We start from the raw sequence: 24,906 nt of genomic DNA, 5'->3' as shown, positions 1-24,906 counted from the left end.
TCATGGGAAAGTGTACTAGGCGGTAAAGGGGCTCAAGATAGTTGCTTAGCATTCAAGGACCGCTTCTTCGAAGCTCAGGATCGGAGCATCCCAATGAGTAGGAAATCAAGTAAGGGATCTAGGAGACCGGCGTGGTTAAACAAGGAGCTGCTGGGCAAACTCAAGTGGAAAAGGAGAATTTATGGATTATGTAAGGAGGGGCTGGCCGCTTGGGAGGAATATAGGACAGTTGTTAGAGGATGTAGGGAGGCAATTAGGACAGCTGAGGCCTCCTTGGAACTCAATCTTGCTAGTCAGGTTAAAGACAATAGAAAGGGCTTCTTCAAATACATAGCAAATAAAACTAACACAAGAGGCAATATAGGCCCACTGCTGAACGAAGTGGGTGCCCTGGAGACAGAGGATATAAAGAAGGCAGAGGTGCTGAATGCCTTCTTTGCCTCCGTCTTTACTCCTGCAGACTCTCCCCGAGGGCCCCGGATTTCTATAGCCCCAGAAGGAGTCAGGACAAAGGAGGAGTTTGCTTTGGTAGATGAGGATTGGGTTAGGGATCAGCTATGCAATCTGGACATCTGTAAATCAATGGGTCCGGATGGAATGCACCCACGGGTGCTGAGGGAGCTGGCGGAGGTCATTGCTAGGCCACCCTCCATCATCTTTGGTAAGTCGTGGGAAACGGGCGAGGTGCCTGAGGATTGGCAGATGGCAAATGTCACACCAGTCTATAAGAAGGGCAAGAAGGAGGACCCGGGTAATTATAGACCGGTCAGCCTTACCTCCATCCCTGGAAGGGTGATGGAACAACTTATTCTTGACTCCATCTCTAGGCGTATCAAGGATGAGGGGGTCATTAAGAACAGCCAACATGGTTTTATGAGGGGGAAGTCGTGTTTGACCAACCTCATAGCCTTCTCTGAGGAAGTGACTACGTGGAGGGATGATGGTAGAGCAGTAGATGTGTTTTTTCTTGATTTCAGTAAGGCATTTGATACTGCCTCTCACAGCATCCTCATAGATAAGCTAAGGAAGTGTGGGCTTGACGATCAAGTAGTGAGGTGGATCGAGAACTGGTTGAAAGGAAGAAGGCAGAGAGTTGTGGTCAATGGCGCAGAATCTAGCTGGAGGTCTGTGACTAGTGGAGTCCCTCAGGGGTCGGTGCTGGGACCGGTGCTGTTTAATATTTTCATCAACGACCTGGATGAGGGAACTGAGTGCACCATCATCAAGTTTGCTGATGACACAAAACTGGGAGGAGTGGCTGACACACCAGAAGGCTGTGCTGCCATTCAGCGAGACCTGGACAGGCTGGAGAGTTGGGCAGGGAGAAACTTGATGAAATTCAACGAGGGCAAGTGTAGAGTCTTGCATCTGGGGAAGAACAACCCCATGTACCAGTACAGGTTGGGGGTTGACCTGCTGGAAAGTAGCAAAGGGAAAAGGGGCCTGGGGGTCCTGGTGGATAGGAGGATGACCATGGGCCAGCAATGTGCTCTTGTGGCCAAGAAGGCAAATGGCATCTTAGGGTGCATTAGAAAGGGAGTGGTTAGTAGGTCAAGAGAGGTTCTCCTCCCCCTCTACTCAGCCTTGGTGAGGCCGCATCTGGAATATTGCGTCCAGTTCTGGGCCCCTCTGTTCAAGAAGGACAGTGAATTGCTTGAAAGAGTCCAGCGCAGAGCCACAAAGATGATTAAGGGAGTGGAACATCTCCCTTATGAGGAGAGGCTGAGGGAGCTGGGTCTCTTTAGCTTGGAGGAGACTGAGGGGTGACCTCATCAGTGTTTACAAATATGTAAAGGGTGGGTGTCAGGATGATGGAGCTAGGCTTTTTTCAGTGATAACCAGTGATAGGACAAGGGGCAATGGGTGTAAACTGGAGCATAGGAAGTTCCACGTTAACATCAGGAAGAACTTCTTTACTGTAAGAGTGACAGAGCACTGGAACAGGTTGCCAGGCGGGTTGTGGAGTCTCCTACATTGGAGATATTCAAGGCCCGCCTGGACAAGTTCCTGTGTGATGTACTGTAGCTTACCCTGCTCTTGCAGGGGGGTTGGACTAGATGATCTTTTGAGGTCCCTTCCAACCCTTGTGATTCTGTGATTCTGTGATTATAGTTACAATGAAAAGAAACAAAACAAAACAAACCAGTTGTAAATAAACATGATAATCACAATGCCAGAAGGAACACATGTGAGCAAGCTGCTTCAGATTGAATTCCTTATGCTGTTCAGCAAATATTTATGAACCTGGACACAAACATATCATATTGACAAGGGACCTCACTTCCTACTCAATGGCTTGTTTATTTATAGTCTGGGAACCTGGACAGCCATGTTTTCTCGGTAGTATTAATTGCCACAAGTCTTTTTCCGAAGTTGCGGCTTCTGAAAAGAAAGACTGGCATAAAATGCAAAAAGGCTGGGTACACCTATTGAACCAATGAGAGCCTTAATAAAGCAGCTAGCATTATAATGTTCATGCATGTAAAAAGAATAATACCCATAAAAATATTGACGCGACTTCATCTTTCCAAACAACAGTTTGCCTTCTTTAGGAAACAATACCAGTGCTCCTATTTCACATGCTCCACGCAGGTGGCCCCTCATGCCCCCATGCGGGGGGAGGAAGCTCTCACGACTCCCGGGGTAGCCCTGGACGTTGCTGCTTGTCCTCTGTAGCACTGAGCACAGCCCCTTGACAGGGCTCCCCTTTGGGCTCGCTTCTTGCCCGCTGCTCAAGCTCGCAGAGGGAGCCCCTTCTGCTCTTCCCTCGGCTCCATGTCCCCGGGGGCTCTGGCTTCTGCACAGCAGCCTGTGCTTGGAGGTCTTGATGCTCGTGAGCATCTGCTCTGAAACCAACCCAAAACAAAACCCCATGACATCATGGAAAATTCGGTAAAAAGAAGATAGCGTAAGGCAAAAGATAAGAAACCAAACTAAAATCAAACGGAATCCTAAAATTAAACCTCTTTTGCACTGTAAGCTTTGTGTTTCATGTCCTTGAAAGTGGTTTTGGAGCTGAAAAGTCCTGGCATTGCAGGGGAATAGCAGTGCCATTGTTATTCAGGTCGGGGTGGGTGTAGGGAATGGAATGGCATGGGATGGGAGGGAATGGATTGGCATGGAATGGAGGTTGCTGCTTTTCATCTTTAGTATTGATCACCTCCCCATATCAAGGCTCATCTTTGGGTTTCCTTCTTGCCTGCTGCTCTCGCATCAGGCCCTTGATTAAAAACTTATGTTCATCTAGAATCTTCAAGCATGACCTGGTTCTAGAGCTGGGTCACAGCTACTGACTACCTGCAGATGTAGGGTTGTGGTTGGGGAGCCCTTAAAGAAAAGGTAGTAATTAACTGGGAAACTGATGTCACAGGAGTGCAGCGCCCATCATCCTGAGGCATCTGCTGTGTTTCTCTGTGTGCTAAATTGCAAAAAGCTGGGGTTTTGCAGCTCTTTTTGGTGCAGGTGTAGCATAAACTTTTATGATTGGGGGAAATGAGTTTGATTTGGTATCAGGCTAATACACAGGAAGCGCTTGTTGATTTTTTATTTGCCACTGTAGCCTTCAATTGAAATGTATTTATTTAAATCCTCCCATCTGAATATTAGCTTGAAATCAGTGTCTTACTTTGCAGTAATACCCGACAGAACCTGGTTATTTTTCAGGTGTTCAGTCATATTTGCAGGGCAAATATTTCTCCTGGACTCAGTCACAGGAAAAACCTACAACAGTGTTAACAGCAGAGCAGGATAAATGTCACTTAATGTCCCTGCACTGCCTGCAATTGGTGCTACCTTGTCTGTTCCTCTGGCACATGTGGGGCTGCAGCAGTTTGCTGAAGGCCGGCAGATGTTGGCATCACTAGATGTGAAGCCTCAAACAAGCACTGCCTGTGCTCAGCAGGTTTCTGGGCTCTTCCTCCTTCAGGCAGCTGTTTGTTAGTGACCTTTTCCCGTTTGTCGCTCAACCCAGGTTTCTACAGTCAGCACAGCTTTGCAGGTTTACAGGTTTACAACAGTGCCCTGTTCAAGCTTTTCCTTCGTGGAGAAGGTTCTTTTCCAGAACCCCGTCTGATGGTAAAGCTGGAACCTGGCTCATAGAGAACCTACTTATTTACCTTCCCCCTGTACAGAACAAAGACAGAGCAACAGGTCTCAAACGTGTGATCTTCCTGTTGGGTTGTCTTACTTTGGGACTACAGCCCCCATAAAGAGCACACCAGCATTTCCCTGCAGGCTCCTGAGTCGAGACAGTTTCTGCTATTTAATGGCTACTGAAGGTCTATTTAATGCTAGATAAAGAACAAAATCTCTGTGGAAGAGTGCAGTGTGTAACTAATTTAAGGTTGACTCCCAGCTGAAGTACATCAGGCTGTAACACTGCTGCTGTGAAGAAACAAGGAACTCATGTCTATAGCAATACCGACCCCGTTACGTATTTCTAGACAGACGAGAGGCTTAAAAGAAGTGGCAAAGAGGTGAGCAGGGCCTCATTCTGCTTGAATTCATGGGCATTTAAAATAGAAATCCCATATGCCCAGCACCTGGAGGGCTGTCCCACTTCAGGACGGGGCCATTGCTACAGATCGCAGACATTAAGCACAAACCCAAACTCTGTAAGAGATTAGTGTCATTAGAGCAATGGTGAAGTTTTATCCTTCCGTTTTCCTAAGCTGTTCTCACACCAAGTGAGTTCCTTCAGGTATGTACATTGTGTCCTCCCCGCTTCCTGCCCCAGCCTCAGCCTGGGGCACTCACACATGCCCCAAGTTGACAACGTGGAGAAGTGGCTCATTTCCACCAGCAGACATCAGTCCCTGTCAGATCAGAATGAGCTCAGGCACCTGCATCAGCACAAGTCAGAACCCCCTGGCACGGGGAGGTTTTCACAGCCAGACTTGCACGTGTGACCACCCCAGGCAGCCCCACGGGTGACACCGGGTCACTGCTCCCTGGTCACTGTGGCAGGCCTCAAGGCAGCAGTTCCTCCTCATGGTCGCTCTGCCTGTGGCCAGCCCGTGCTGCAGGGCACCAGGAAGCCACGGCACCAACCCAGGGCTCAAGCTTCAGCACCAAATTAAGCCTCCCCTTCCCCACCTCAACAGCTTCCTCCCACCGCGAGAAGAAACTTCCCTGGGCCAGAAAGATGCAGCTTCCTTCATCACTTGTCTGATGCTTCTAGGAGCTTTCAGTTCTATTCCTTCCCCTGTGAGATCCAAGCTCTCAGCCCCTGCAGCCCCTGCCCAGGCAACAGCAGCTTTGCTCAGCTGGGCTGGGCCCCATGGCTCGAGGGCTGGCTGGGACAGAAATGCAATGCTCACACCTGCCAGCATTTGGCAGAGCAGCCCCTGACCCCTGACAGCAGCACAGCAGCAGTGTACCTGGCCTGACATTTGCTTATTAGCCTTGGGTTTGGGTTTATTTTCTTGTCAGAGGAATACATGTTACTACATCCTCTGAAAGAGCTTTCCTTCCCCAGCCCCTAGAGAAAGTCACCATCCATCGACTCCAACCTCCTGCCCTTCTCTGTCTTCACAGCACGCACCTGCAGAGCAGAAGCACAGGCAGCAGATACCTGGCACCTCATCGATCAGGTCAACAGATTGGACCCCAATTTCACCTTAGTGAGGGATATTAGTCCTCAGTTTAGTCCACCCTTGGAAGATCGAGAGGAGAAACACATGTAAGAAGGCAGATACATTACTGCAACTTTAACTATACGCAACCACCTCCTTCACCGGATTGGGGGGGGGGAGGGGGGGGCGGGAATGAGGAAGAAGTGAGGTGTCCTGAACATAAAAAGGACATGGAACTGTTGGAACAAGTCCAGAGGAGGCCACAAGGATGATCAGGGGACTGGAGCACCTCCCGTATGAAGACAGGCTGAGGAAGTTGGGGCTGTTCAGCCTGGAGAAGAGAAGGCTGCGTGGAGACCTCATAGCAGCCTTCCAGTACCTGAAGGGGGCCTATAGGGATGCTGGGGAGGGACTCTTCATCAGGGACTGTAGTGACAGGACAAGAGGTAACGGGTTAAAACTGAAACAGGGGAAGTTTAGATTGGATATAAGGAGGAAATTCTTTCCTGTGAGAGTGGTGAGGCAATGGAATGGGTTGCCCAGGGAGGTTGTGAGTGCTCCATCCCTGGCAATGTTCAAGGCCAGGCTGGACAGAGCCTTGGGCGACACGGTTTAGTGTGAGGTGTCCCTGCCCATGGCATAGGGATTGGAACTGGATGATCTTAAGGTCCTTTCCAACCCAAACTATTCTATGATTCTATGATTTTATATGTGTGACAGAGGAGTACAAATAAAATGTGTAAGACTGGTATTACAAGTGACAAGTGACACACACAGACTTGGACTCAGTGTGTGGATCTGCATGACTGTACTGCACAGAATCCTCTCTATCTTGAGAAAAGACTTTTCTCACCTTCTGGCTTGTTTTATAAGTCAGAGCTTCAGAGAAGTAAATCCTTAAAGTCTCTGTTTGGCTACATCTACCAGAGACTCCTGTTTTTACCGTTTATTACTTTCTATCTTAGATGGTTGGGATACGCTGCCAGCAGCCTCATTGGGCACATAACCCCATGGCAATCTTGTTTTCTCTCCCCTTCAGATGTAACTGAAGAATTTCTTCAGGGAGTTCATAAGTTAAACATCTGGAGCTGTTAATTCCTCAGCCTTTGAGATGGGTTGTCTTCTGGGAGACAGAAGAGAACAAAATCAGAAACACTCTGAAGTTATTGAGAAAGAGCTTTTCTTAGGGAAGGCTCCTCAGCATCTTCAAAGAAAAGAAACAATCAAGCTGGAAAGATTAAAGAGTCTTTACTAAGACTTGAAAGCCATTTCCAAACAAAAGTGCTGCCCACCTACTAGGTACCATAATTCTAATATCGTATTTGGAAGTGGAGGAGACACTAATGACCAGAGAATAACACTGAATAGAATGCTTAATTGATTACTCTATTTGCCTCACTGAGAAGACTGTCTCCTCCTTTGCCCATGCAGGGACATGGTCTGAATGGAGAGGGACTGCCAGAGCAGTGAGCCCTGGCTGGGCTGTTGGGTGCAACCAGAGAAAGTTTCTCATTTGCAAAAACCTTGCCAGTACCACAGGGGTTTCTCTCTTTAATCTCTTTAAAGAGAGCCAAAGAGGAGCACCACTGTGTGCAGGGACCTCCCCACAGTACCTCAGCTCCAAGGTAGCAACAGTGTCTAAAAGAAACCATTCTAATATCTCCCAATTCTCTTTCAAAAGCGAGACACCTTGGACATCAGTTTTAAAGGGAACAAGACCAAACTGAAACTCTGCCTTTCCTTTCTGCACTAAGGGAAACTAAGGTATTTCTGTTTCCAGCTAGCCTAAAGGTGCTACTCCATGCTCCTGGTTCTTCCCATACATATAGCTTTCACACAGTGGAAAGGAGTCCCCACCCCAGGGTAGGATCAACCTGTTTGAAGCCCAAGTGTCAGAATCCTTTCCAATCAAAAGGGGGAAAAACCACATTTCCCTTGCTTCTGGATCTTTTTTAACCCACCAGCTAAAGGAAACATACCAGAAACCTCCTAACAGGACCTTATTCTCACTCTTTCAGATGCAGCTCACATTGAGAAACAAACAAGAGTGCTTCTCCTCACCTATTTATGAGCCAAGGTCTCATTACAGCTGATGAGACTCAGCCCAATGCAATCAGCAGAGTTAATTCAGATGTCTTCAACTGAACCAATGGAGGTGTCCCCCTTGCAGTGGGATGTAGGAACCCCACCAAATCTCCCTCGACAATAAAGTGAGCTCATGGGCCCAGTAAACACATAGAGGTGACCTGGTGCATTCAAATGTAAGGAGATAAGTGCTTGCCTAAAGATATTTGAGGTGATTCCTAAATCCAATCACTAAGCACACAAAGAAGGGGAGGTAGTTCCTACCCAGCATTTGCTCAGCTGCTCTTAAGCCAGATTTAACTACAATGAAAGCAGCTCCACCTGGAAGTGAGGAGCTAAAGCCATTAGGAGCTCATCAGCAGGAATGCCAGAAGCCAGCCCCCTCGTTGCCTGCTCATCATGACCCACCAGGAAGATGCATTGCAATGCTGGCTGCTGCTTCTGCTTCCTAGAACCTCACCTGGTGTTTCCTCTGCTCTCATGGTCAGATGATAACCCCATTGAAGGCAGTGGCAGCCCTTAGACACAGCAAACCACTGGTTTCCTTAAACACACACACAAGGAGCAAAAAGCTTTTGGTTTTGAGAGCAGCTGCTCCAATGGGAAGCCACAATGATCAGACCGATAGGGTTGCAGCCTCAGACTTGTGTTTTCAAGACATTAAGGGTTCATGTTCCTATTTAAACACTTGGTGATGGTGAAGGAGAGACCAGCTGGACATAAAGTCATTGAATATTGTTGTAGAAGGCTCCAGAGAGAGCTTATTGTGGCCTTTGAATACCTTAAGAGGGGCTCCAGGAAACCTGGAGAGGGGCTTTGGAGAAGGGCCTGTAGGGAAAGGCCAAGGGGAATGGCTTGAACCTGCCCAAGGGGAGACTGAGATGAGCTCTTAGGCACAAGCTCTTCCCTGGGAGGGTGCTGAGGCGCTGGCACAGGGTGCCCAGAGAAGCTGTGGCTGCCCCATCCCTGGCAGTGCTCAAGGCCAGGTTGGACACAGGGGCTTGGAGCAAGCTGCTCCAGTGGAAGGGGTCTCTGCCGGTGGCAGGGGTTGGAGCCGGAGGAGCTTTAAGCTCCCTTCATCCCAAACCATTCCATGATTCTATGATTTCAGGGACAGAGAAAGGATTCATGGAAGAATTAATGGTGTCACTTTCTTTTTGACCTGATGCCACCAACAAGTGTTCTGTGTCTTTCGTATTGCAGATGAGGGTAAATCTGAGATTTGCTCTTGGGAATTTGCAGCGTGGGAAATGCCAGTTAGAAACAGAGGGAGGGGGAAAACCCCACTGTAAGAGCAGTCAAACACTGACATAGGGGCCAGGGAGGGTGTGAAACCTCTGTCCTTGGTTGTCCCCAAGGCTCAGCAGGAAAACAACCGTTGGCTGGGTTAAATAATAACCAGGGAATTATCAGGAAGCTTTGGGAACAAAGCAGGATTCAGCTGATTGGCCTGTTAGTTGTGTGCTGTTAAGAAGTCAGCAAACTCTTTGATCCTGGCTTGATTCAATTCAATCATGGAGGTTCTCCTTCCAGCCTAGGTTATTTCATGTCTCTAGGAGAGCCCTCAGGCTCAGCCATGGCTCCAGGTTTCACCATGGTCCTGGCAGAGGCTGCAGCTCTCTGGGCTCAGGTAATGCACACATTGAAGTATTTTGGGGTGTTTTATGTATGCAATGATTGCCCGTTACCCAGGAGCTCTCTGTGCAGGAAGGCAGCAGGAGAGAACTGAGCACAGGCTGCCATGGGTTGCCATGTATCAGGTCTGAAGGCTGCTGAACAGCACCATAGCTCATATACTCTGTTCTGGTCAGGCTGCCATGGAGATCATGGCTTTTATTGCTGTCAATAGGGGGATGGCAAGCAAAGGTGTGGAGCAGTGAACAGGGGTTCCTTGACAGTATCTGCCCTTTGGTGGGGATTCATCACTACCACATCTTAAAACGCTTTCAAAGCGCCTTCATTCATAGTAAAGGTCACACAAGTATCATATTTCACTTAATTTCTTTGCACTCTGAAATGAAATGAGGTGAACGGTGCTGGAAATCATTGAATGAGGTTTGTACATCAAAACCTAAAAATACTTCCTGCATGGCATCACACTTATTTGCTGTCATCTCTATTTCTCTTGCTAAAGGTGTTTTTGTCCTTTTCTTAAGGCCCTTAATGAATTTAACAACACTGTCTAGAAATGGACTTTGATTTAGTGGAACAGTAGAATTCACTCTCTGTTTATTCTCATTTGCCATGCAAAATGGAGAGCAAAAAGAAAAAGCCCTTCAAGCTCATTCAGTCCAACCATTCCCAGCACTGCCAAGGCTACCCCTAACCCATGGCACTGAGGCCTCTTCTCCATGGTGTGTGAGCACTTTCAGGGCCGGTGCCTGCAGCCCTGCACTGGGCAGCCTGTTCCAATGCCTGAGCACCCTCTGGGGCAGGAATTGTTCCTCAGCTCCATCTAAACCTGCCCTGGTGCAGCTTGAGGCCGGTTCCTCTTGTCCCATCCCTTGTTCCTTGGGAGCAGAGCCCAGCCCCTTCTGGCTCCATCCTCCTGTCAGGCAGTTGGAGGGAGTGATAACGTCCCCACTCATCCTCAGATGAAGAGAAGTACACGCTTGTAGTTGTCTACCTGTGCCTTGATTAGGTGAAATTAACTCCTAATGCAATTATCAAAGTTTGGAGAGTGAAATTGTTTGCATTCTCAATCACATCAACCAGTGCATCATGTAAGTCTGGGAGCAGAAGACCCCCAACATGTTGTCCATACTTAACAAAAACCTGAGCATCTCCCCCACATCTCCATTCTATCTGGCCCTAAACTTACAACATGCAAGATCATTTTATTTTCAAGAGTCTCCTCAGTGCTTCCTTCACCGCCTTATTCCTCAGGCTGTAGATCAAGGGGTTCAGCATGGGAGTCACCACGGTGTAGAGCACCACAGCCCATTTATCTGCTCCTCTTGAGCTGTCTGAGCTGGGGAATAAATACATAAAAAAGGATGCCCCATAGAAGACGCTGACAGTGGTGAGGTGGGAGGTGCAGGTGGAGAACGCTTTGCGCTTGCCCTCTGCTGAATTGATGCTCAGGATGGTGGCAATGATGGCCATGTAGGAGAGCAGGACAACCAGGATGCTGGACACACCAAAGAGAGATGCTGCAGTGGTCAGAATGATGTGGCTGAGGGTGGTGTTGGAGGTGGAGAGAGAGATGAGAGGGGAAATGTCACAGAAGAAGAGGTCAATGGTGCTGGAGCTGCAGAAGGACAGGGTGGACATGCTGATGGTCTGTGCCACGCCATTGGTCAGCCCCATGAGGTACGAGCCAGACACCAGCTGGAAACAGCACTTTGGGGACATGACAAGGGGGTAGAGCAGGGGATGGCAAATGGCCATGTAACGGTCATAGGCCATCGAAGACAGCAGGAAGCATTCAGTTATCCCAAAATTTTGAAAGAGGAAGACCTGAGCCATGCACCCAGCATAAGCAATGCTCTTCTTCTCTGACATCAAGTCAACCAACATCTTGGGGGTGACGATGGTGGAAGAACAGAGGTCTACAAAGGCCAGGTTGGCCAGGAAATAATACATGGGGGAGTGGAGGTGGGGGCTGGCCCTGATTAAGATGATGATGCCCAGGTTGCCCACGATGGTGACAAGGTAGGTGAGCAGGAAGAGCAGGAACAAGTTGCCCTGAGTCACCGGGTCCTCTGTGAAGCCCGCCAGGCTGAACTCGGTCACTTGGGTGCAATTGCTTTGTGCCATGGGCTGGATGGTGCTTTCTGTGTGAGCTCCTGCCTGCAGGTTTCTTCTCCAACAGGCAGGGATGTCCCAGGTGGAAAAGCCTCTGTGTGGTGGGAGCTGCTCAGAGACAGTCCTGCAGGATGTAAAGGGAGAGTTCAGGCACAGACCAATGAGGAAGAGCTTGGTGAAAGTCCTGTCCCAGCACAGGCAGAACAAAGGGGTGCTCAAGCAGTTAAGCACCATGGCACAACGTGGTGCCTGCTCCTCTGGCTCCCCTTGAGATGTTGAGCAATGACCTCTGTGGAAAGCAGTGGGAGGTTGCACACCCGAGTAGCTTTACCTTAATGGTACACTTCATTGCATTAGTGCTCAGCCTGGGGCTTGTAGTTCATCTGTCTCAATGTGGAACACAGTGCAGAGTTCATCCTTCATCCGTCTGTGGGCATTTACCAACCACGCGCTCCTTCCCTCTCTGCTTGAGTTTCTTCCAAACTGGAATGAATTCCTGACCTATGGAAAGTACAGGTTGGAAAGGGCAACCTGCTCTGGTGGAAGGTGTCACAGGGGGTTGGAACTGTGTGATATTTAAGGTCTCTTCCAACACAAGCCATACTATGATCCTATGCAACCTTACACAATGGTTAATATTGGTTTCCCCTCCCTCCTGACACACTCTTTCAGATCTAAAACCTTTTCATGGTTCTTCAACCTGTTCCTTGAGTCTCCAATAGAAATGGGCAAACCCCTGAGCTCCCCAATCTTTTCCTGAACACATGTTCTGGGGGAAAAAAAGTCATCTTTTGGACCTGCCTCATCTCAGCAATGGGGAGCACCCTGAGTGTCCTGTACAGGAAAGCTCTGTACAGGAGGATGTTCTACAGGAGGGCGATCTCCAAAGTTGCCTTCCCAGCAGCAGCGTGGGGAGGACACAGCACAAGCAGCTCCCTGGGAAGCCCAGAGCATCATCAAGAAGCCCAGGACCCTGCAGCAGGGCAGGAGATGGAGACAGGAGCTGCTGCTTGTTGGCAAGCGAGAACCACAGCAGAATGATGGGCTGAAAGATGCTGCCCCTCACTTACCTCTCAGCTCTGTCTCTGCTGCCCTCCTGATGCTCTTGGAGATGGATGTGAAGATGAACGTGCCTGGAGCTGTGCAGGGAGCCTGGGAATGAACCAGCATCAACAAACCCCCTTCTTATTTCATGGGATGTGGGGATGTGGGACTGTGAATGTCTTTGGGCCCCAGGAGGTGACAAAGCCCACAGCAGGTCATTATCTCTTCTCTGTGCTGCTTGGTTTGCAGAAGTGTACCCAGAGGAGATGACCTCATCTTGAGTGAGCAACAGGGCTTTGGGCTCCCTTAGAGCAAACCACAGAACAACCCCACCTTTCACATCCACTTTTGGAGCATTTCTGAGGCAGCTACAGCTGCACAAGGGGCATGGTTGACATTATCATGGCAGGGAGCTGAGGGGGGACCTTGCCAGTGGGAGCTGGTACCAGAGTCATCAGCAATGTCAGGCACTGCAGGCAATGAATCAGCTTTCCACCCATTTTCAATTCCTTGTACTCAAAGCATAGCTCCCAAGTTTGGCTGCAAAGAGCCAACAGAAGATCGTGGTGACCTTGCTAACAGTGAGGTAAATGGTGGCCACTACTTCTTTTCCAAGCTAACATCAATGCTCACATCACCCAAGGCACTCAGGTTGGCCAGGCTTAACTTACCCTTAGTACATCCATACTGGTTACTCATGGTCACTCTCCTGTCCTTCCTCTGCCTGGAGATGGCTTCCTGAGGAATTTGGTTCTTAATCCCATGGGGGACCAAGTCAGCCCCAGTCGTGCTCTCCTGGATGATGACATTCATCTTCTTCTACCCATCGTGCTGGAAGCACAAGAGACAAAGGAGAGCCTGAGGGAGTGGTGCCCGAAAGTGGAAGGAAGGAGATGGGAAGGAAGAGATGAGGAGTGTGGTAAAGGAGTGTAATGGGCAGCAACAGGGGAAAAGGGCCCTTCTGAAGGGATGCTTTAGGGTTGCCCCTGTCGCTGGTGGCTCTGATGGATGCTCCCAAGCCCATCACAGAATCCCAGCCTGGTTTGTGTTGGAAGGGACCTTAAAGCTCCTCCAGTTCCAACCCCTGCCACTGGCAGGGACCCCTTCCACTGGAGCAGCTTGCTCCAAGCCCCTGTGTCCAACCTGGCCTTGAGCACTGTCAGGGATGGGGCAGCCACAGCTTCTCTGGGCACCCTGTGCCAGTGCCTCAGCACCCTCACAGGGAAGAGCTTCTGCCTAAGAGCTCATCTCAGTCTCCCCTCTGGCAGGTTAAAGCCTTCATGGGAGTTGTGAGGGAACTCCTTCTACAGCCAAATATGAAAGCAAAGTGCATGCTTACAGCGGGAGACGAATGGGACCAAGCTGGCTCTGCAAGGCATGGAATATGTGATGGACACAGCTGGGTGTGCACAGAGATGATCCCTCTTTGCTTTGCATGAGTCCTGGTCCCAAATCCTTGTAGTGCTCACACAGCCCCCATGGCCACCCTGCAGCACATGGGGGACTGAGGGTCTCCTCTCTGCTATGATGGCCATAGGAAGGATTTAAGCACTGATCCCTAAGAAGTGAAAGCTGAGTCCCAGTTTGGAGCCAGCTCCATGCAGAGCAGGGAGGGATTTCAGTCCAGTGCCTCCATCACCAGGGTACCAGCAGGGGCAGAAGCCACCAGCATCCCTATGAGAATGTCCCCTGTTTCCTGCAGAGCTCCAGCATCCTTCATCCTTCCCCATGGTGTGCAGTGAGGTGGTGGAGTTTGCAGTTTGAAGGGGACTATGGAGCAGCCCCTTTGCTCTCTGCCCCCTCCAGCCTTTATCCCTGTGTCAATGACCTCCCTGCAAACATCCCTTGTTCTGGTGGTGACAGCTTCTCCCCATTCATCTCTTGCTGTCAGGCTGGGATTGAGCATGGAGATGGGATTTGCGGGACAAGATGAGAGCTTCCTGGTGCCAGCACAGAGACAGGACCAGCATTTGGGATGGGTGCAAGGGAGAGGGGACCACATTCCACATTTCTTTTCCCTATTCCTTAGCTATACAGGATTTGCATGAGCAGCCACAACACTGTGGATGCTTCAACACCTCCCTGTGCTTTTTAAGATAAAGTGTTGATGGCTGAGCTGATGGTACCCAGAGGGGCTTTGACCAGGGGAGTTAGTCACAGCAACCCCTATGTCCCTTCGATCAGATGTATGACATCACATCTTCCTTCCTTGTAAGGAAACCAAGAGGAGAAGGAGCCTCAAACTTCATTGCAATTCACAGTCACCAACCTGGAGGAAGAAATTACCCTCAATTATCCCAGGCCACTTTCCCTCACAGCAAACACCAATTAACTTTATTGAGTTATAGCCTTGGTCACTGATAAATATCTATTATTCTTGCAAGGTTCCTGACCTTGTCCCTCAGCTCCAATAAAATTCCTCACTCTTACCTGCAAGCTCTTTATTAAAGCTGCTGGGGTGGGAGGGAAGAGGAAGTGCAGTTTTACATCTGCTTGCTGAAAAAGTGAGAAAAGGATTCAAAAGCTTCATTGCATTTGTTTGTGCCTTTCAAAGAGAAGAAGCTGGTGGGAATCAAGATCTCAAGCTGCATATTCGAATATCGAGGGGAATCCCTCCCCAGGATGCAGCTTCACAAGAGATTACACTTCAAAGGGAATTGGAGACAGTACAGTTCTTAATACAGGATGATGAACTGTGCTGAGACCACCCAGTGGTAAAGAGAATTTGGGCACATCAAGGGCTCATCCCATTCATTTTAAAGGGTATTTAACATTCATCCTAATTCCTGTTTACGTACATGGTGAGATAAATGGAAATCAGCTGGCAATAAGCACCCACATCCCATGTCCATGCCCATCTCATGCTAAAGCACACCAGAGAAAACCAAATTGTCTATGTCACTTACAAATTAAGCCTGTTGATGGTGACTTAGTGCTGGCACAAAAGTGTCTTCTGCTTGTGGTCAACGAAGGAGACACGATCAATGCAATTAAATGTTGAAAAGTTAGGAAGGACAGAGGCCTTTGAAATCGGACCAGGAAATAGCACTTGAATGTAATGTTCAATTTCTCACTCTAATTTCCCTCCCTGAATAGACTATCTCCTAAGTTGCCCATGCAGGGATATGGTCGGGATGGAGAGGGACTGGCAGAACAATGAGCACTGGCTGGGCTGTTGGGGGCAGAGGGTGACAGATTCTGGACAGTCTGCAGGATCCCGAAGACTGCCACAGGGGTTTGTCTCCTAAACCTATGTGAACAGAACAGAAGGAGAACACCATGGGGTGCAGGACCCATCCCACAGTACCTGAGCAAGAGCAGTAGGGCAGGAACAGAGACCTGGGCCAAGTTCAGCCAAGATTGCAGGGCGTCAAGCAAGTGGGGGATTATGAGGCAGATCCAAGACCAAGCCAAACCAAGCCAACACAGGTCAAATCAATGCCCTATTCAGGGTCAGGGCCAGCAATTGCTAGGAAGATACATAAGCAAGCTTTGGTCACCATCAAAGGATTCCATAGATGTGCACAACTCCTCCTAAACTGGAAACCAAAACACAAACATAGCCTAACATCCCTGGGCTGAGGTTAAATAGAGGTGGGGGATAAATGGGCAGAGAGTGGGGATGGAGCCCCAGCTGAGGCTGCTCAGGGGGATGAAGGCCTATTCACCCTGGGACAATTCATCACTGCCTCAAATGCCCATTTCTCACCCTTAAATACAGTGGAAACACTAAAGCACCAGCTCAGCTGTTGGGCATCCAGGCACTATATGTGGATAATCCCACTGGGGCTGGAAAACTGGGCTCTCAAGTATGCACAGAGGGAAAAGAGGAGCTCCCGAGAAAGGGTCACTTGTGCTTCCTGTCACATATAGGGACTCTTTTCAAGATCTGAAATGTCTCTAAGCCCATGCTCATTCTGTTGGCAATGACAGACAGAAAGCTTGGCATAGTCCGTAGGTATGTCAGAAGCATCCTATGAGCTGCTCATCACTGCTGCTGCTCTGTAGCTGTTCTCAGGTTTGGCTCATGCACACCATGTCTCTCAGATGCCCCAGCACCACAATGCCTTTCAGAGGTGATTTCACATCCTTTGCTTTTCCTTCTCTTTGTTTTCCTCTGGGAAAGCATGAGCAGCCCTGGAGGCTTCCTTCCAGGAGAGCACATGCAGCTGTATTTACAGCCCCAGCACCACAAGCTGGGCTCTTGGAGTCAGGCACGAGCTTCCCTCTCTTCACATCAGGTGCTTCACAGAGGTGATGCTGGGTATAAACCCTTGGCTCCCATTACTCGGTGGCAGAAGGAAGGCACAGGAGGTAACATCAAGACGAAGCAAAGCCTCACCTGAATTGAGGCAGTCGGCTTTTTTCTTCATGTCCTCATTTCCTCTTTGGGAAAGCTGTGTCAGGAAAACAGCCTTACCAACGTGGGTTTTCTTTATAAGAAGAGGAAGCAATGGTTTGTGCAGGTTTTCTTTTACACAGGCAGCTAAAGCAAGATGCACTGATTTATTCAAGGGTTAAATGAGGATGAGTCTTATATCGTTATAAAGAAATGCAGCATTTCAGATTGTCAGCAGAATATAGTCACTAACAAATCAGCCTTAGGAATTAGCACACTGTAATATAAACTGAGCTTTCAAGTATGCAACTCAATGCCCATGGGTTTAGGATGCTTCAGTGTGCTGGAGCTCAGAAATATATAAATCATGACTTTAGCAATGTGAATGTTTTCTGTTGTGAATGATCTCAAAGAGTTTGAGAAATGTGTTTTGTAACTGGAACGGTAATCAAAAGCCAAGGGAAATGTCTGGAGGATGTGTAAGCAGGTCTATCACTGGGACTTTCTCCAGGTTTACGTACACTGCTACAAGGGTCCTCTGAGGTGTCTTCCAGCACGCATTGCCTCCAAACTGAAAGTGAATAAGGATCTGATACTTTCCTCAAACCTGAAATAACCTGAAAACTCACGTGCTTCAATAAATCCATAGTTTAAGGTTTCTAAGCATAGAAAAACAAAACTGCCATTTGTTGCTTCAACACGCTCCCTGTTAAAAGTACCTCAACTAACAAAATATAATCTGTATATAATTTGGGTTGCAATATACATTAGAATATATGAATGCCATCAAAATGTGACAGTTGCTTGATTGATTGCAGTTAGATATGGTCCAAAACTGAATCAATTTTTAATCACTGTGATGTTTCTCTTCCTTTTGCCTCAGCAGGGAACACCGGGTCATGGAGGGAAATCAAACCCAGATTGAATTCATCCTCTTGGGAATTACAGACAGCCCACATGTGCAGACCCCTCTTTTTGTCTTGTTCCTTTTGATTTACATTGTCACTTTGGTGGGGAACATTGGCATTATCACGTTGGTTCGGTTGTCTCCCAGCCTCCACACCCCCATGTACTTCTTCCTCACTCATTTTGCCTTCACTGAAGTCTGCTATTCCACAGTCATCTCCCCCAGGATGCTGGCAGACCTGTTATCAGAGGACAAAACCATTTCTTTCACTGGCTGCATGATGCAGTTCCTCATCTTCGCGTTCTTTGCTACTATTGAGTGTCACCTGCTGGCCATGATGGCCTACGACCGCCACACTGCTATCTGCCAGCCCCTGCTTTATGTGACCATCAGCAGCTGGTAGCATCATCCTACCTATTCGCCTTCCTCAGTGCCATCATCTACACATGGTGCTTGTTTGGAGGTTCCTTCTGTGGTCCCACCCACATCGACCACTTCTTCTGTGATGTTGCTCCTGTGCTAAAGCTCGTGTGCTCTGACACCCACAGCAGTGAGACGGTCATCTTTGCCTTTGTCACCATCAATGTGGTGGGCACGAGCGTGGTCATTTTGCTCTCCTACATCTCTATCACCTGTACCATGCTAAGGGTGTGCTCAGCACAGAGCAGGGCCAGAGCCTTCCACACCTGCACCTCTCATTTGATGGCCATTTCCTTGTTCTTCGGGACATCATTCTTCATGTACCTACAACCTCCGTCTAACCACAGAAGCCTGGATAAGGTGGTCTCTATCTTCTACACAATGGTCACCCCCATGCTCAATCCATTCATTTACAGCCTCAGGAACAAGGAGGTGAAGGAGGCTCTGATCAAGTGCACGAGGAGGTTCTTCAGCCACTGGCAACACAGAAGAGTTCTGTCATCCAGGACATGAACGGTTCATGTCCAGTGTGAAAGCCCATGGGGCACTGAAATATTGAGATTTTCCACTGATACTCATGTCTTTATGGAAGTTCTTCCACAGTTTCTGCACAAAAGTTTATGACAGTATTGAATGAGAAACAGACCCCCAAAATCACACCATTCTTGGAAGAAAACAAGAGGAAACTGAGCCTCAAACTTCATTTCACTTCGCAATCCCCAGCCTGGAGGAAGAAATTACCCTCAATTATCCCAGGCCTCTTTTCCTCACAGGAAACAAGCATCACATTTATTCATTTACAACTTTTGTCACTGATAAAGATGTGTTTTTCTTGCAAGATTCTTGACCTTGTCCCTCAGCTCCAATAAAATTCCTCACTCTTACCTGTGATCTCTATTAAAGCTGCTGGGGTGGGAGGGAAGAGGAAGTGCAGTTTTACATTTGCTTGCTGAAAAAGAGTCAGAGAAAGGTTTCAAAAGATTCATTGCATTTGTTTGTGCCTTTCAAAGAGCAGAAGCTGGTGGGAATCGAGGTCTCAAGCTGCATTTGGAATATCAAGGGGAATCTGTCCCGAGGCTGTAGCTTCACAATAGATTTCACTTAAAGGAAGTGTCGTGGTTTAAACAAAAGTAATCCATAAATCACACAGTTGCTCTCTCATCCCCCCCCTTCTTGCCCTCCCCCCACATGCAGAGGAATGGAGAAGAGAATCGAAAAGAATGCAACTCTCACGGGTTGAGATAAGAACAGTTCAGTAACCAAGGTATAACACAAATCACCAGTGCTACCACCAATGATAATAACGATAAAGGAAATAACAAGAGGAAAGAATACAACACCTCAACACCAGCTGACCAATAACTCGCCCCACTCCCCCCAGCAGAGCACCGACCAATACCTCGTCCAACCCTGCAGCCCACCAGCCCTTCCGGGTTACTCCCCGTTACATCCTGGGCATGACGTGCTGTGCTATGGAATACCTCTTTGGCTACTTTGGGTCAGGTGTCCTGTCTCTGCCTCCTCCCAGCCTCCCCTCCTCCCTGGCAGAGCTGAACCCAGGACACCCATGTTGCTACCCATTTTGCTCCTTTATCACATTCCTCTCTGTTCCTCCCCATCTCCTTCCTTCTACTTTCAGGCACTGCTCAATCAGGCTCTCCTTTGTCTCTTGTGCTTCCAGCACAATGGGTAGAAGAAGGTGAATGTCATTATCAAGGAGAGGAGAAAGAAGCAGTGGACAGCATTTACCTCATCAATAGCAAGGTCACCATGATCTTCTGTTGGCTCTTTGCAGCCAAACTTGTGAGCTATGGCTTGAGTACAAGGAATTGAAGGCAGGTGGAAAGCTGGTTCATTGCACATGGTGCCTGACATTGCTGATGGACCCTGGCACCAGCTCCCACTGGCAAGGTTCCCCTCAGCTCCCTGTCATGATAACGTCAATCATGGCCCCTATGCAGCTGTGACTGCCTCAGAAATGCTCCAGAAGTGGATGTGAAAGGTGGGGTTGTTCTGTGGTTTGCTCTAAGGGACCCCAAAGCCCTATTGCTCGCTCAAGATGAGGTCATCTCCTCTGGGTACACTTCTTCAAACCAAGCAGCACAGAGAAGAGATAATGACCTGCTGTGGGCTTTGTCACCTCCTGGGGCCCAAAGACATTCACAGTCCCACATCCCCACATCCCATGAAATAGGAAGGGGTTTTGCTGATTCTGGTTCATTTCCAGGCTCCCTGCACAGCTCCAGGCACGTTCATCTTCACATCCATCTCCGAGAGCATCAGGAGGGCAGCAGAGACAGAGCTGAGATGTAAGTGAGGGGCAGCATCTTTCAGCCCATCATTCTGCTGTGGTTCTCTCTTGCCAACAAGCAGCAGCTCCTGTCTCCATCTCCTGCCCTGCTGCAGGGTCCTGGGCTTCTTGATGATGCTCTGGGCTTCCCAGGGATCTGCTTGTGCTGTGTCCTCCCCACGCTGCTGCTGAGAAGGCAGCTTTGGAGATCACCCTGGTGGAGAACACCCTCAGGAGGCTTCCTCACTGACCACAGTGTGTCAGGAGGAAGGGGAAACCAATATTAACCACTTTGTAAGGTTCCATAGGATAATAGTATTGCTTGTATTGGAAAGGACCTTAAAACTCACTCAGTTCCACCCCCTTGTGATGGGCAGGGACACCTTCCACTAGAGCAGGTTGCCCTGTCCAACCAGCACTTTCCATAGGTCAGGAATTCATTCTATTTTGGAAGAAACCCAAGCAGAGAGGGAAGAAGCAGGTGGTTGGCAAATGGCCATGAGAGGATGAAGGATGAACTCTGCACTGTGAAAGCACCACGTTTCTCTGTGTTCCAGCTTGAGCCGGATGAACTCCAAGCCCAAGGCTCAGCACTGTGGGGAGTGCAACCTCCCACTGCTTTCCACAGAGGTCATTGCTCAACATCTCAATGGGAGCCAGAGGAGCAGGCACCACGTTGTGCCATGGTGTTTAACTGCTTGAGCACCCCTTTGTTCTACCTGTGCTGGGACAGGACTTCCACCAAGCTCTTCCTCATTGATCTGTGCCTGAACTCTCCCTTTACATCCTGCAGGACTGTCTCTGAGCAGCTCCCACCACACAGAGGCTTTTCCACCTGGGACATCCCTGCCTGTTGGAGAAGAAACCTGCAGGCAGGAGCTCACACAGAAAGCACCATCCAGCCCATGGCACAAAGCAATTGCACCCAAGTGACCGAGTTCAGCCTGGCGGGCTTCACAGAGGACCTGGTGACTCAGGGCAACTTGTTCCTGCTCTTCCTGCTCACCTACCTTGTCACCATCGTGGGCAACCTGGGCATCATCATCTTAACCAGGGCCAGCCCCCACCTCCACTCCCCCATGTATTATTTCCTGGCCAACCTGGCCTTTGTAGACCTCTGTTCTTCCACCATCGTCACCCCCAAGATGTTGGTTGACTTGATGTCAGAGAAGAAGAGCATTGCTTATGCTGGGTGCATGGCTCAGGTCTTCCTCTTTGATGTCTTTGGAATAAGTGAAAGCTTCCTGTTGGCTGCAATGGCCTATGACCATTACATGGCCATTTGCCATCCCCTGCTCTATCCCCTTGTCATGTCCCCAAAGTGCTGTTTCCAGCTGGTGACTGGCTCGTACCTCATGGGGCTGACCAATGGCGTGGGACAGACCATCAGCATGTCCACCCTGTCCTTCTGCAGCTCCAGCACCATCGACCTCTTCTTCTGTGACATTTCCCCTCTCATCTCTCTCTCCACCTCCAACACCACCCTCAGCCGCATCATCCTGACCAGCATCTCTCTTTGGTGTGTCTAGCATCCTGGTTGTCCTGCTCTCCTACGTGGCCATCATCACCACCATCCTGAGCATCAATTCAGCTGAGGGCAAGTGCAAAACCTTTTCCACCTGCACCTCCCACCTCACCGCTGTCAGCATCTCCTATGGGGCATCCTTCTTCACATACTTAAACCCCAGCTCAGACAGCTCAAGAGGAACAGATAAATGGGCTGTGGTGCTCTACACCGTGGTGACTCCCATGCTGAACCCCTTGATCTACAGCCTGAGGAATAAGGAGGTGAAGGAGGCTTTGAGGAGACTCTTGAAAATAAAATGATCTTGAATACTCTAAATATAGAGCCAGATGGAATGGAGATATGGGGCAGATGCTCAGCTGTTTGTGAAGTACCTTAGATGGACAACATGTTGGGAGTCTTCTGCAGCAGAACTTATGTGATTTACTGGCTGATTTGATAGCGCCACCTAAACATAGGGGGAAAAACGTTGCAGAAGCTTTTACAATTGCCCTGGCTCGAGGTATTGGCTGTGTCATTTCTTGGTCTCTTTTTACTGGGCAAATCAGAAAAAATAGAGAGTGAACTCTACTGTTTTGCTAAATCAAGCTCGATTTCCAGACATGTTGTGAAGTCATTGAGGGCCACAGGAAGAGGATGCCAATACATTTAGCAAGATAAGTGGAAAGGACAGCAAATAACTGGCACACTTAGTGGAAGGAAGTATTTTTAGGTGCTGATTCCCAAATCTCATTCAATGATTTCCAGCACAATTTAGCTCATTTATTTCAGACAGCAAAGATTTTAAGTGAAATATGGTACTTGTGTGACCACTATTATAAATGAAAGCTCTTGGAAAGCATTTTAAGATGTGGTAGTGATGAATCCCCACCAAAGGGCAAATATTATCCAGGAACCCCTGTCCACTGATTCACACCTTTGATTGCCATCCCACTGTTGACAGCAATAAAAGCCACGATCTCCATGGCAGCCTGACCACAACAGAGCACAGGAGCTGTGGTGTTGCTTCAAACTTGATACACGGCAGCCTGGAGCGAAGGCATTGCCTGCCCTGATTTTTTTCCTGCTGCCTTCCTGCACAGAGAGCTGCTGGGTGATGGGCAAACATTCCATACATAAAGCACCCCAAAACACTCCAGTTATTTGCCTCCACTCATACAGCTGTAGCCAGGACCATGGGGAAACCTGGAGCCATGGCAGAGCCTGAGGGCTATCCTAGAGACATGCAATAACCTGGGCTGCAGGGAGAAGCTCCATGATTGAATTGAATCAAGCCAGCATCAAAGTGTTTGCGCATTTCTTTACTACTTACAACTAACAGGCACCCAGGGTCAATCAGCTGAATCCTGCTTTGTTCCCAAAGCTTCCTGATAATTCCCTGTTTATTATTTAAGCCAGCCAACAGTTGTTTTCCTGCTGAGCCTTGAGGACAACAGGGGTCAAAGCTTCTACACCCTTCCTGGCCCCTATTTCAGTGTTTGACTGCTCTTACAGTTGGGTTTTCTGCCTCCCTTTGTTTCTAACTGGCATTTCCCATGCTGCAAATTCACAAAAGGAAATCTTAGATTTACCCTCATCTGCAATATGAAAGACACAGAGCACTTGGTGGTGGCATCAAGTCAAGAAGAAAGTGACACCATTAATTCTTTCATGCATCCTTTCTCTGTCCCTGAAATCATAGAATCGTGGGATGGTTTGGGTTGGAAGGGAGCTTAAAGCTCCTCTGGCTCCAACCCCTGCCCCGGGCAGGGACCCCTTCCACTGGAGCAGCTTGCTCCAAGCCCCTGTGTCCAACCTGGCCTTGAGCACTGCCAGGGATGGGGCAGCCACAGCTTCTCTGGGCACCCTGTGCCAGCGCCTCAGCACCCTCCCAGGGAAGAGCTTCTGCCTAAGATCTCATCTCAGTCTCCCCTCTGGCCTGTCCCTACAGGCTCTGATGAAGAGTCCCTCTCTTCTTATTCTACCTGAATAAGTTGCTTCACATGTTGTGTTCTCTTTTCTTGAGGAAATTGTCCAGATGTCTCTATTTTTCATGAAAACTCTATCAGAAACTTTGATTAAAAGCTTACTAAGTGAGCATTTCACTACACACCAACTTAAATCAGAGTTTGACTGGCTGCCATTGCATTCATTCATTATTCATCACAGTTTCTTGCAGAAGACCAAGGTTTCCAAAGATGCTTTTTTTAAACCATAAATTTATTCAGTTTGTCATTATACAAATACATGTTCTTCCAGCAATTGTACAGTTCATTAAACAGAAATAGTGTGTTTCTATTAAATGCTAAAGCCCCTCCATTTACTGTTGCATTTAGAGCATCGTCCACTTCAATAATGTGATGACATAGAGGAGGGATGTGACATGGTCAAATCCACAAAGCACAGACCTGGTACTGAGCATCCAAAAAGGAAAAGATGCAAAGACCACACATCCCAGGAAGATTTTAGTTGGGACACACTTCTGGCCACGTGCTAACCTATGTGTGCCTATAACAAGTCCTTAGCACTGCTCCAGCTCACTTACATGGGATAAATGTACTGGATGCGCATACCAGGTATCATAGAATCCCAGACTGTTTTATGTTGGAAACGACCTAAAACCTCTCCAGCTCCAACCCCTGCCACGGGCAGGGACCCCTTCCACTGGAGCAGCTTGCTCCAAGCCCCTGTGTCCAACCTGGCCTTGAGCACTGGCAGGGATGGGGCAGCTAAGGCAACTCTGGGCACCCTGTGTCAGCGCCTCAGCACCCTCCCAGGGAAGAGCTTCTGCATTAGGTCTAACCTGAACTTCCCCTGTTTTACTTTGAACCCATCAGCCCTTGTCCTGTCACTACAGTCCCTGATGAAGAGTCCCTTTCCAGCATCCTTGTAGCCCCCTTCAGACACTGGAATTTGCTCTGAGGTCTCCACGCAGCTTCTCTTCTCCAGGCTGAATAGCCCTGGTGTTCTCAGCCTGGCTCCATACTGGAGCTGCTC

The 24,906-nt window shown here is 48.7% G+C and overlaps 1 protein-coding gene and 3 pseudogenes across 1 annotated transcript; 3 read left to right on the top strand and 1 right to left on the bottom strand.

Annotated features, from left to right (window-relative positions):
* Positions 1 to 24,906, top strand: part of LOC136017804 (olfactory receptor 5AP2-like) — a 313,756-nt pseudogene that overhangs the window by 193,272 nt on the left and 95,578 nt on the right.
* Positions 10,491 to 11,507, bottom strand: LOC136016295 (olfactory receptor 5AN6-like). The gene has a single exon (XM_065683284.1). The coding sequence runs from the start codon at positions 11,415 to 11,417 to the stop codon at positions 10,491 to 10,493; it is 927 nt and encodes a 308-aa protein (XP_065539356.1). The 5' UTR covers positions 11,418 to 11,507.
* Positions 17,688 to 18,628, top strand: LOC136016752 (olfactory receptor 5AP2-like; annotated as a pseudogene).
* On the top strand, positions 21,221 to 22,232 carry LOC136016667 (olfactory receptor 5G3-like; annotated as a pseudogene).

This window comes from Lathamus discolor, chromosome 6 (assembly GCF_037157495.1).
Source record: "Lathamus discolor isolate bLatDis1 chromosome 6, bLatDis1.hap1, whole genome shotgun sequence".
Lineage (NCBI taxonomy): Eukaryota > Metazoa > Chordata > Aves > Psittaciformes > Psittacidae > Lathamus > Lathamus discolor.
This window is presented reverse-complemented; position numbering and strand designations above follow the sequence as displayed.

Coding starts and splice junctions, on each gene's coding strand:
- LOC136016295 (XM_065683284.1), bottom strand. CDS start 11,417: ATGGCACAAAGCAATTGCACCCAAGTGACCGAGTTCAGCCTGGCGGGC.